General features: G+C 42.1%; 1 protein-coding gene across 1 annotated transcript in view; it reads left to right on the forward strand.

Annotated features, from left to right (window-relative positions):
- The first annotated feature begins 1,980 nt into the window (after positions 1-1,980).
- Positions 1,981-13,493, forward strand: part of TMED10 (transmembrane p24 trafficking protein 10) — a 40,271-nt gene continuing 28,758 nt past the window's right edge. The window contains exon 1 of the mRNA XM_004739235.3: positions 1,981-2,267. Coding sequence (XP_004739292.1) covers positions 2,043-2,267 — 225 coding nt within the window. The 5' untranslated portion in view covers positions 1,981-2,042. The remainder of the gene's footprint in view (positions 2,268-13,493) is intronic.

The raw sequence follows: 13,493 nt of genomic DNA on the forward strand, positions 1-13,493 counted from the left end.
TAGATTCAGAAGATAAAGCAGTAGACAAAATAGACAAAAAGTTCTGCCTCTCACAAAACAGACAACCTAGCTAAGGGCACAGATTAATAAACACGACAAATAAATAAAATGTATACTGTATAAAACAGTGATGAGTGTTATGGACAAAAATACAAAGGAGGGAACGGGAACAGGAAGTAGGTGGAGGCAGGATACCTGAGAATCAGGACAAGAAAGTACATGTGGGCTGCTACTTAGAATCAATTTCTCTAAGTCTCGGTTTCTTCATCTGTATAATAATAATAGTGCCTACTGAAAAGAAGGTTCGGGCCCTCAGAATGACTTTGCCACTTTTAAACAATGGGATTTTGGTCTCTGAGGACCTCAGTTCAGTTTCCCTTCTGTAAAATGAATAGACTTGTCTAGCCTATGGTGTTTGAAAATGTCAAGTGAGATAATTAGGTGAAGATATTTAAAAACATATAAGCTATTATATAAATGTAAGATAGAAATTAAAACACACACACACACACAAACACACACACGCACCCTCAGGATTTTATGGGATGCAAATCTTTGGCTGATGGTCAGCAGAGCCTAAGGACTGAGAGTTTAATGGAGTAGATAACTCCTTGGTACTGATCCCCTGGCCAGGCAGGGAAAAGGCCAATGCAAATTATCAGAATGTACTGCGTAGACTAGCAATCTTATCTTAGATGAGGGATAAAATAATCAAACTAAATGTTCTTAACCGGACACCTCATAAAATAATTATTATATGGTATTTGTCAAATTTTAAAATGCTTTATAGCTCCTTTATGTTTGTTCTTGTTTTGCTTGTGGGACTTCAGTTCCAGAAGAACCAGAAGGACTGAAAGGAGTTATTAAATACTGAAAGCAGACAGTCCATCTTTTGGGTATTTCTGTAGATGCTCAATGAACACTCATCAAAGCAGATGATTCTAAACATAGGCTGTTGTACACAATCTATATTGTAGTCCTTTTTCATCTTCCTATTTTCTTCAGCCCCAAATATTTGATAGCAATAGTGATTTGTTAAATCAATACATGTTAGTATTTATACATAATATAGTGTCCAGCACATAGTAGGTACTCAATATTATTAAAGAAACACGTGAGTGACTATCATGTAAATTTACTTACTACAGACTGGCCTATTTGATCCCTTAGGTGTTTATGTATTTAAAACACACAAACACTTGACAGGGCTTCTCCGGTAAACCGCACCAGCTCCATCTCTTAGGCTGAACTAAAACACTGTTTTATTCAATTTAAATACAAAATACTGGGGCGCCTGGCTAGGTCAGTGGGTGGAGCATGCAACCTTTGATCTGAGAGTTGTGGATTCGAGCCCCACCTTGGACCTAGAGATTATTTAAAAGTAAAATCTTAAAAAAAAAAAGCCGTTACTCCAATCCAAATACTCTGTTCAAGTGCATTCAGGATGCCACCCAGCTCACATCCAACACGTAACCCGTACACCTAATCTGAGATACTGGCCGCTGGCCTAATAGCCAAATTGGAGTCTTTCCGCTCAGCCTCTTAAACTTTTTTCTTCTTAAGTGCTTCACGTCCCAGCCGTCACGGAGGCTGCAAGGTGCTTGGACTGCACATCCGCCTCCGCCGGGAGCGTCTCGGCGGCCGGTGGGTGGGCCCTACGAAGGCCTTGTGGCTGCTTCCTATTGGGGCATGGTTGCTATGGTAGCGCCGACTTTAAAACTCGCGGTTACTACTTCCGGAAGCTAAAGAAGAATTACTTCCAGGGCTGCCCATACTTGTTGCGGCAGACTGAGCAGTCGCTAAGCTCAACAAAAATGAAACTTGTGCAGTCGACAGCTAGAAAATCTTACTTAACCACATTGACTTGTGGATACTACGTGGTGTCGTATCCTTTCTTCCCTTTCAAAAGACTTATCCTGCGGTCCTCGTCTATTTGCCAGTCTCCAAAATGGCGCCCACGGCATTAGGTCAGAGGTGAATCACGTGGGCCCTCCCGGTTCCGGCGCGGTAGAGGCCCGAGGCAGTGAGCAGTCTCCGGCACCATGTCGGGTTTGTCCGGCCCACCAGCTCAGCGTGGCTCTTGCCCGTTAGCACTGCTGCTCTTACTCCTGCTTGGCCCCAGCTCGGTGTTCGCCATTTCCTTCCATCTGCCCGTTAACTCCCGCAAGTGCCTCCGCGAGGAGATCCACAAGGACCTGCTGGTGACGGGCGCGTACGAGATCACCGACCAGTCTGGGGGCGCTGGCGGCCTGCGTACCCACCTCAAGGTGCGGCAGTGGGCGGCGCGGGGAGGGAAGACCGTAGGCGTCGACGAGGGGAGGCTGGGGATGGGGACAGGAGCCGGCGGGCGGAGGCCTCGAGCGCGGCCTGGCCTCCCCGAAGCACGAAGGGTGCACTGTAGACACCGCCCCCTCACCCCGCTGGTTGGCGTTCGCGGGGCGGGGCCGGGCGCCAATGCCAGGGAACCCTTGGAAGGACCGCGAGGCCTTGGCGGATGTGGTGACAGCTGTGCTGCGGAGGCCTCAACTTTGGGTCGTGGTCCGGGTCCTGTACGAGTTTCGGTCTCTTGAACTGTGACTTGTTTCTCCAAAGAAGTCTCTGGGCGTTGAGTATCTGTGGGTATCTTCAGACAGACCAATATCTGCAGGAAAATCGTGGAGACACTGAAGCTTACTGTGAATTAAAAACCCTGATTTTATTGAGTGGTGGCTGTGTGTCAGGTCCTGTGCCCCTTTATACGCGATACCATTTAGTTCGTACTCTGCCCTATGAAGTGGGTACCCTTGGCCTCATATTACACGTGAGCAAACAGGCTCAGAGAGATGATGTCAGAGCTGGAATTCTTAGTTTGGGAGTTAAGTAAGGGGAAAGAAAAGTACTGCAGTCTTACACTCTCCTTTTTATTTGTGATTCCTGTGCTTGTTTAGAGTCGATCGCAAAATGGTCTCAGTCTAATACTTATTTCTTGGTACCCCAGAGTCTGGATTTGGCCAATTTTTATGTAAATTTCAGCAATACTCTTGGATGGTGATATCTACTATTATAATGCCAGTTTGGTCCTGTTTTGCTATTAGGATCACCAGCCCGATCTTTGAAACATTAATATGATTTTAGTCAAGATTTAATTATGCTTTATTTACTCGCAATAAGCGTTTTGTTTTGTTTAACAAAAGGGGTCTTTAAATAGGAAGAAACATTTTCGTTTTTAGTAGAGCTTTGTATGTAATAAGACTGTTATTTTTGTTTAAGGTGTTGGAACCCAGTAGTGGTAATAAATGCAATTTATTTATACTTTATTTGGGAGATATAAACTGTTTTTAGGGGCGTTACTCAGTGACCCTTTGTTTTATTCTCTTCAGGTACCAAACTATTGTCTGGCCAAGAAAGCTGTGATTGTATAATTTTAGAGGCTTAAATACAACGTTTTGCTGCCAGCTCCTGGAAGGATACAGTGCATAGAATAAGAGAATTTGAGCAATGAGGCAGACATTACTCTCATCTCCAGTGTTGCCCCTCTGATTTGTATTTCTTTTTTTTTTTTTTTCAAGATTGATTGATTGATTGATTTGACAGAGAACACAAGTAGGCAGAGAGGCAGGCAGAGAGAAAGGGGGAAGCAGGCTCCCTGCTGACCAGAGAGCCTGATGCGGGGCTAGATCCCAGGACCCTGGGATCATGACCTGAGTCGAAGGCAGAGGCTTTAACCCACTGAGCCACCCAGGTGCCCCTGGTTTGTATTTCTAATTTGAAACCCTTCAGTGGCTCACTGTTGCTCATCTGATAAAGTTTAAATTTCCCAGCATGCTCCATAGTACTCCCTGTGATCTGTATCTGAAGCTTTGTCGCTCTCCATCTTCTGTTGTAGCTATTTTGCTTTATCTATCTTATTTAACTGTTAGTATCCTGGGGGAAGGAATTATTTTCATGTTCATATTTTCCAGAATATCAGGCATATGGCCTTGCTACTAGTGAGCACTTATACAGGATAATGTTGCTTTGTGGCCTCATAGGAATTACATCTGTCTCCAGGGTTGTTGGGGAGACCTCAGTAGCAGGAATCTGTACATCTACACACTAGCATTTTGCTATCACTCATTTGCCGTCCCCATGTCTGCCCTGTTCTCTTGCTTCTAGCCAGCTTAATTGAACTACTCCTGGGGTCCTAAACCCAAATGCCAAGTAGTCCATCTAAATTAATGAATTTGGCCAGGCATGTTTAAAACCAGCAACGATAAATGGGGGATAACTGGGAGCAGTAGTAATAGTTAATTTGGAGTAACCAGTACTAATCTCTTGATGTAGGCCTTACTGGCATGTTTAATTTTTCATACAAAGTCAGAAATCCAGATTTTGATGTGAAAGCTCCTGATTTTTTTAAAAAAGATTTTATTTATTTATTTGACAGAGAGATCACAAGCAGGCAGAGAGGCAGGCAGAGAGAGAGGGGGAAGCAGGCTCTCTGCTGAGCAGAGAGCCCGATGCGGGGCTCCATGCCAGGACCCTGAGATCATGACCTGAGCTGAAGGCCTGCTTAACCCACTGAGCCACCCAGGTGCCCTGAAAGCTCCTGATTTTTAAATATCACTAATTCAGATTAGCTTTGGCATTGGTTTGTTTGCAAATTTTTTTTTCTTTTCTTTCCTTCTTTTTTTTTTTTTAAAGTAGGGTGCCTTGCCAATGTGGGGCTTCAACTCAAAACCTTGAGATCAAGGGTCGCATGCTCTACTGACTGAGCCATCCCGGCGACCCTGGTTTGTTTGCAGCTTTGTAGAAAAGAGTATGGTCAGCCCACTATTGTAAGTGCAGTATCCAGATTTAGTAATTATCAGGATGTTGCCACACTTTTTTCATCGAAACTGCCTCTCCCTTCACATTTTATGCTGAATTGTTCTAAACTAAGTCCCAGATAGCATGGTATTTCAATCTTGCATACTTCAGCATGAATCTCTTTAAAAATATGAACATAATCACAGTGTTAATGTGGCTATAACCACACCTTGCAAAACTAACAGTAATGCTGATAGTACACTCAATTCATATTCAGGTTTCTCTACTTGTCTCAGAAATACATTTTTAAATTAATTTGTTGTATCTCTCAGGTCTCTCCCAATTTAGAGCAATTCACTCACCCTCCTTCCTTTTTTTTATTCTTGCAGTTGTATTGTTAGAGTCAGTTGTCTTTAAAGAATGTCCTGTGTTGTGGATATGTCTATTTACTTCCTTGAGGTATCATTTCAACACTTCCCCATATTTCCTGTAAACGGAATCAGCCATAAAGATGTAATTAGATTCAGGTTTATCTTTTGGGTGAGAGTATGTGGTATCGTGGCAGAGGACGGTACTTTTCATGCCTCTTAGTGCTAAGATTGATCAGTGGGTTCACGTGTGTAGTAGTAGCCTACTGCTGCTGTAACAAATTATGACAAACTCAGTAACATAAAACAAGAAGTATATATATTATAGTTCTGGAAGTCAGAAGTCCAAAATCAAGGTGTCAGCAAGGCAGTGTTGTTTCTGAAGACTCTAGGGGAGAATCTGTTTCCTTGCCTTTTCCAGTGTCTAGAGACCACGTGCATTCTTTAGTTGGTGACCCCTTCCTGCATCCTGAAAGCCTGTAATTAGTATCTCTAAATCTTTTTCTCTTTCTCTCCCCTCCCTCTCTCTTCTGCCTCTCTCTTTCCGGTATAAGCACCCTGTGATAATCTCCTTAACTCAGCCTCTAATCACTCTTGCAAAACCTCTTTTGCCATGTAATACAACATTCACAGGTTCTAAGGATTAGGATGTGGACATCTTTGGGGAGGTGGATATTATTCTACTACCTACCAAGGTGATAACAGCTCAGAGCCTCCCTTGTAAAGCTTCTCAATCTTTTACTTATCGGTCCATTGATAACTGCTGTGAGAATTTATTGTTTCATTAAGGTTGTGTAACAATGATTTTTCTAATTTTGTTATTCCTTCCATATTTATTAGTTGGAATTATTTTTTTTCCTTTCTAAGGATTTTATTTGTTTATTTGAGAGAGAGCGCACACTTGATGGGTGGAGACAGGAAGAAGCAGACTCCCCACTGAGCAGGGATTGAGGCTCAATCCCAGGACCTGGAGATCATGACCTGAGCTGAACAAAGGCAAATACTTAATCAACTGAGCCACCCAGACACCTGTTAGCTGGAATTATTCTTAAAGAATTCATCATTTTTTTTAAAAGGATTTATTTATTGAGAGTGAGAGCGAGCACGTGTACAGGACAAGCAGAGAGAGGGAGAGAGAACCCCAAGCAGACACCTGGCTAAGCATGGAGCCTGACACAGGTCTTGATCCCAGGACCCAAGATCATGACCTGAGCCAAAATGAAGAGTCAGATGCTCAATCTACTGAGCTACCCAGACTCCCCAAGAATTCATCAATCCTTTTTTTAAGATTTTATTTATTTATTTGAGGGAGAGAGAGACACACACGGTGAGAGAAGGAACACAAGCAGGGGGAGTGGGAGAGGGAGAAGCAGGCCTCCTGCTGAGCAGGGAGCCCGATGCAGGTTTTGATCCCAGGAACTCAGGACCATGACCCAAACCAAAAGCAGATGCCTAGGGACTCAGCCACTCAGGCACCACAGGAATTCATCAGTTTTTAAGACCATTTGGTTACCCTAAAATTTATAGGATAAACACAGAATTCATTCCTTATTGACAGTTTTTGTTGCCCTTGTCATTTCCAATGTAGTTGGAAGAAGGTGTTTTTTGTTTGTTTTAAGATTTACTTAATTTATGTTGGAGAGCAAACAGGGACAAGGGCAGAGGGAGAGCAGCAGACTCTCCAGTGAGCACAAAACGCCGCACATGGCATGATCTCCAGATCCTGAGATCATGACATCAAGAGTTGGACAGTCAACTGTCTGAGCCCCAGGTCTTTATTTTATTTTGTTTTATTTTATTTTAAGTATTACACTGAAACCGTTTTTTGTTATCATTTCTGTTTTTAGAGTTACTGTTTTTATCAGTTGCATTGTTTCTTTATACTCAGGTGTCCCTTTGACTCTCGTATCCTTTTGACAACAGCCCCATTAGATTTTGATAGCTTCCCTGTTTTGTGGAACAAGGTATCATAGGCCCATCTTTTGTTTTTCCAGCCTCTGACCTGGATGCAGTTACTGCTTCAAGGAGTTCAGGTCCATTCTGTGGGGAATAGTATTTTAAAGAACACAAGCCGGGTGTCATTTAACAAAATTTAATATTGTGTGCAGGCCACAGAACACTTTTGTGGGCTTGATCCAGTTCCTCATCATAGTTTGCAACCTTTTTTCATAGCATCGCTTCACCTTCTCTTAACTTTTGACCACTCATGTTCCAAACTCTGCTCAAGGATTCTCTTTGTGCATCATTTCTGCTTCTGAAGTACACCTCTTGAGTGAGAGAATCTGATTGGTTTAACTCTTTTTATATGCCAGGCCACATTCTAGGTTTCTTACAGCCTATTGATGTCTTCTCTTGGGTCATTGTGACTGTTGGTTCAGGCAGCATTTGAGTTAAGGTTAAGGGTGGGCGGGGGGCGGGGGGTGCGCCTGGGTGGCCGGTGTGTTGGGCCTCTGCCTTCAGCTCAGGTCGTGATCTTAGGGTCCTGGGATTGAACCCCCCATCGGGCTCTGCACAGTGGGGAGCCTGCTTCCTCCTCTCTCTCTCTGCCTGCCTCTCTGCCTACTTGTGATCTCTCTCTCTCTGTGTTGAATGAATAAATAAAAATCTTTAAAAAAAAAAAAAGAGGGGCGAGGCTTTCTGAAGTGCAAAACCTGGGCAGCTGGGCTTGATGTTTCATTGTTGCTCTGAATGAGGCAGGCTCTCTCATAAGGATTTTTGTGAATGTAGTTGATCAGAGACTATGTCTCATCACTGAATGCCTATTACAGTGCCTGGCGCATAGTACATAGTAGGACTTCACATAAAGGGTTAATGAACAAATGAATTAGCAGTGTCCTGCCCTTATCTCTTTATTTTTTTTCTCCTCTTTCTTCCTCTTCACTTCTTTTCTCCCACTCCTAACTCTCACCATACTGAACCCTGTGCAGTTCCTTGAATACAGTGTTCTCTTAATATGTACTGGCATTTGCCTGTTCACCCTCCAATGTATTTCCATTATAACCTGTTTGACATGGCACTTTGGATGTAGTATGGCACTTACTTTGTGAAGTCTTTAATATCTCATTCATCTTTGTGTCTTAATTTTAATGTACTATGTATTCATTGTTGTGCAACTGATTTAAATATATTAGTCGTATTAAATAGAAGTAGAGTGGAAAGAACCTGGATCTGGAGTCAGACAGATTTGAGTTCAAATCTCAGCAGCTTCACCACTTAAAGAGTGTACGGTCTTGGGGTGCCTGAGTGGCTCAGTGTGGCTCAGTGAGTTAAAGCCTCTGCCTTCAGCTCAGGTCATATCTCAGGGTCCTGGGATCGAGCCATGCATCGGATTCTCTGCTTGGTGGGGAGCCTGCTTCCCCCGCTCCGCCTGCCTTGCCTCTCTGCCTACTTGTGATATGTCTCTCTGTCAAATAAATAAATAAATAAAATCTTAAAAAAAAAAAAAAAGAAAAGGGTGTATGGTCTCGAGGGAATTAACTCTTCTCCTTGGGTCTCTGATCTGTAAGATGAGGATGATAGATCTCATAGAATTGTTGGAAGGATGATTGAGGTGGTTCTTTATTATTCAGGGGATGGGTCGTATATACTGGTACTCTTGTTTCTTCTCTACTGAATGAAAATTGAATTGCTAATCTGACTCCCCTGTTTTATGTCATTGCAGTAACTTGATAAAGTATATTATAATGAGAAGACTTCTGTGGATTTTGTTTGTGATTCTCCTATTCATACAATAAATATTTTAATGTTTAGTATATGTCAGACCTAAGTGGGGAAATGGGGATGAACAGCAGACAAGGTCCTTGAGTTCTACTGACGAACGACAGCAAGTTCAAAAAATACCCACAATTGCAGGTGGCAGTAAGGAGAGTAAAGAAGAATCAAATAGTAGCAGGTGGGGAGTGACTGAAGGGTAAAAAGTATTTGAGTGGTCAGGGAAGGCCTTTCTGAACAGGGCTATCGGAACAGAGAAATGGATTGAAATGATGGGTGGGACTCTACTGCTAAGATTTCTGGCCTATAAAATGTGTTTTGTGTTAGACATTTGCACTGAATTTTTCCCATATCACCCTTCCCTGTTCTTTTCACAAAGTGAGGCTAACTGAGGCTAAGTAGTATCAGATTTAAAGACTGCCTCACGAAATTGAAGCAGGAAGTACTGACTCATCATTGACTCATCATTTATAGTGAATGTATAAATTTTCTTCATTGTTTCAGGTCCATAAAAAGTCTGTTGTAGGGACTCAGAATCTCAACTCTGTTGATTTTTTAATTGAAAACCATATTTTTATTAAGACTAGATGATACTGTAATAGTTTAATAAGCTCCAGTACCATTTATTAGTTAGAATGCTTGTTAATAGAGGAAATTGGAGGGTGAATGAGTTTTAGGGGATGAATTGGGTTGTTGCCTAAGGGCGATTTATACTTTAGAAATAGATTACAGAGAGAGAAAAGCAGTTGTCTGCAATTGTCCTAATCATCATCCAAAAGGGAAGAAAAGCTTAATGGTAATAACTGAAATGATTTATGCTTTTTCGGCTTCTTCCAAATAGTCTGATCAGTCTGACTTTTTTTCACTGTTGTTTTCCAAGAGTGCTACTGCTAATAAACAATTCATTTTGGTAAATGCAGTCATTTTTCACTGGATGTGTGCCACTCTCTCTCAACTAGCTGCTAGAAAGCCAAACACATCACTTGAAGAGCTCAGCCTTGAGTCATAGGCATGTCTCAGTTTAAGCCTAAAAATTATCAAGGTGCATCTTGGCAGCTGGGAAACCATTGGCTTTTAACTTTTTTTTTTGCCCACTGAAAGCTGTGGAAGCATTGTGTGTGTGCACATGTGTGTATACACATATGCATATATATGCTGTAGTTTTGAGATTCTTTTATTTACAATAGTTACTTCATTTTATTACTGACATCTGTAGTAAGGGCTAATCTTTTTCTGTTGGGAAGAATCTTTCAAATTGACGTTTGATGTGACTATTGTCCTAGGTTAGAAACGGTTCAATAAATAGGTGGTTTAATACAGAAGGGTAATTGATACATTAGCATTTAATAGTATTAAAAGCTAGTTTATTTTTGTATCATATACAAGATTTCTGACTTTGTGTTTCCTTCTCTGTAAAAGTTAAACAGTATGCTACTTCATTTAAATCTCTCTTATTAGGTGAATGGTTGTCTGCAGCCTTCTGTTTTGAACTGATGCAGAGAAAAGGGCTGCTTAGAAGTTGAAATTGCTATGCCATGTCTTTATGATGGCTTCTGAAGACTGAGCCTAGTTTCTAGGAAAATGGAACAGATTTATGAAGGTAATCTAGCAGAGTACAATTACTTCTCTACTGTCCTCGCGTGAATTGCTGACTGGCAGTTGATCTGAGCCATTGCCCCCATATGCATGCTCAGCCCGGCAGTCTGGACAGTAGAGCCCTCTGTGAAGTCAGCTAGCTGGCCACAGACCAGAATCTGGACTCCCAAACAAGCCTCTTACTTGAGGGAGGTTGATGTCATCTGCTTTATCCTGTGCCCCCAACCTCATTGTTCAACGTAACGTGTGGGAAATCAAGGGACTAGTTGTTAAGAAAGAACAAGGCTTTGTTTGTGCCTAAAAGGGTCACGCTGGAGGTTTTTACCGTAAATAACTTTGGAACAGTATGAAAAAAAACATTTGATCTGGCTTCACCCCCGCAGTAGTATTGTTAGGGCAGCAACTGGTCTTTCGTTCTCATTCCCCTCCCTTCCTCCCTCTCTTTCTTCCTTTCTTCCTCTCAACTCCCCCTCCTCCCCTCACCCAGTCAAGCATGATGTTTTGCCTGTGTTGAGTTAATGTAGCAAATGTTGATGGGAGCAGGAGGAGAGCTTCTATCCATTATCATACCCAGTGCTGGAAATTTTCCATTTCTAATTTTTAACACTACTTCTTCTTCCTTTTTTAAAGGATCCTTTTTGGGATGTCTGGGTGGCTCAGTTGGTTAAGTATCTGCTTTCCGCTCAGGTCATGGTCCCAGGGTTTTGGGGTCAAGTCCCGCATTGGGCTCCTTGCTCAGCTGGAAGCCTGCTTCTCCCTCTGCCTGCCGCTCCCCCTGCTTGGGCTCTCTCTCTCTCTGACAAATAAATGCATTTAAAAATCTTCAAAAAAAAAAAAAAAGACAGATTTTATTTATTCATTTATTTTAGAGGGGGGGCAGATGGAGAGAGAGAATCTCAGGCAGACTCCCCATTGAGTGTGGATCCTGACGTAGCTCAGTCTCAGGACCCTGAGATCAAAACCAGAGCCAAAACCAAGAGTCAGATGCTGAATCTACTGAGCCACCCAGGTGCCCCAAGTTTCATCACTTTGACAAGCCTCCTCCAGCAGTACTTCTGTGCTGTGCTGTGTTGTGTTAGAAATTGGAAAGAATTTAGTGTTGCTAAATGCTGCTTGTAGCCTAAGTTTGACTTTGTTCTGCGAAGAATATACATGTGATCCTTTGCTTTAAGGAATGCAACTGGTAGACTTGGTTGGTACTTGCTGTTGTTTGAAAGATTAGGGTAAATTAATTTTATGCCCATTATATATAGCTTCTAGGTCATCAGTTACTTGTGTTCTTCAAGTTAGAAAACAGTGGTGACATGTGGTAGCTTACCTTTCTTGTGATGATGTGAGATGATGAAATGTCTGTGTGATGAGAAGGAGTGAGGTGAATGATGTAGACATTGTAAAGTAGTATTAGGCCACTGCTGATCTTCTGAACACATCTGCTTCCATACCACAGTGGACTGCAGGTGACTGGAACCACAGAAAGCGAAACCAAGGATATGGGGAGACTGCTGTACCATTTTTCTAGTCTAAAACTACAGCATCTTCAATGATTTGGTCTTCTTTCTCATTTTTTATGTCTTAGGGTAATAGACCCCATGGCTCAAGATTCACCCGTGAACTTTTTTACCAGTAGAAGGATATAGGCCTACCACCCCTAATCATGCACATGTAACACTCTCCCCTCCCCCCCTCCCCTCCAGTGTTGGGTCCTTCATGTAGTTTATTATTTATCAGGTTAAAAAGCATATGCAGGAAATGCTGGGGTCCTCCTGTGTTTCTTACTACCCCTTGTTAGCAGCTAGAAGTTGTCATGGAACACCTGCTTGGTTGGACATTTTGTATCCCTTCAGTTTCTAAATCTTGCTCCTGCTTCCTTGAGAATTTACCTTTCTGTCTTCTGTTTCTGTGCAGTAACCATTTGGCTCTAACCATCCCTGGTTTTAGTCATTATAGTGTATTTAATGTAGTTTGGTTGGAAGTATGGTTAGTGACCTAAATGTTTATGGAGTTCTGAGTTGTTACTAACAAGCAGTTATCAAAATAGTGCCAATGGCCGTGATGATAATAGTAACACTTACTGAGTGCTTGCCATGTGCCAGACACCATTCCAGGTGCTTTTAACCTGTATTAAATTCAGTCCTCACAGTAACCTCAAAAAGTGTATGCGATTGTCCTGATAAGGAATATGCCCAAAACTTTACAACTAGTAAGTGACACAGTTGTGATTTGAACACAAACCTGGGATCTGACTCTAGAACATTCAATCTCTTATGCTGTGCTGTCTCTCAAAGGGAGAAGAGGATAGGTGTTTCTGTTTCATTTTTATCAGGGTACAGGCTGCTACAAGGGGCCTGAGTTAGTCATTCCAGAGCTTCAGAGGTCGATAGTTACCCTGAAAATAATATGTACACTTTGTATACTCAGATGTTCTACCACAGACTGATTGTAAACCTGAGGAAGACAGAGTGCAAGGAGGAGCCTATTTGAAGGAAATTACATCTTCAGATTTTCACCAGTTACACCAAAACTGTGAGCTGATTGACCTCTGCTGCTGTGGTAGCCCCCTTGGAAATGAAGTGGTTTTGTTTGTTGTTTATTTTCTAGCATTTTCTTGGACTGGTGGGGTATGGAGCTGATTGAGTGAGTGAAAGTAATGTGTGACCTGTGCCAGTACAAAGACAGACTTGCCACTTTCCCCATGCATTATATGTTATTTTACAGGAATAAGTATAGGTTTTGTCTGAAGTAACTTTGTATATATCTCAAAAAAGTTTGTGAAAATATTTGATGCGGGGTGCCTGGGTGGCTCAGTCTTTTAAGCATCCAACTCAATTTTTGTTCAGGTCATGGTCTCAGGGTCATAGGATTATCGGGCTCTGCTCACTGTGGAGTCTGCTTGAGATTCTCTCTCTCCCTCTCCCTTTGTCCCTCCTGCTGCTTGCATGTGCTATAAATAAATAAATAATATTTTTTTAAAAAACCACTGTAATTTTTAAAAAAGTTGCTTGGTGCTTTCTTGGCTCTGAGTAGGCTGTAAATTTCTTCTCTTTCTTTTTT

The sequence above is a fragment of the Mustela putorius genome, unplaced genomic scaffold (genome assembly GCF_011764305.1).
Source record: "Mustela putorius furo isolate JIRA1106 unplaced genomic scaffold, ASM1176430v1.1 tig00000129_pilon_pilon_pilon, whole genome shotgun sequence".
Lineage (NCBI taxonomy): Eukaryota > Metazoa > Chordata > Mammalia > Carnivora > Mustelidae > Mustela > Mustela putorius.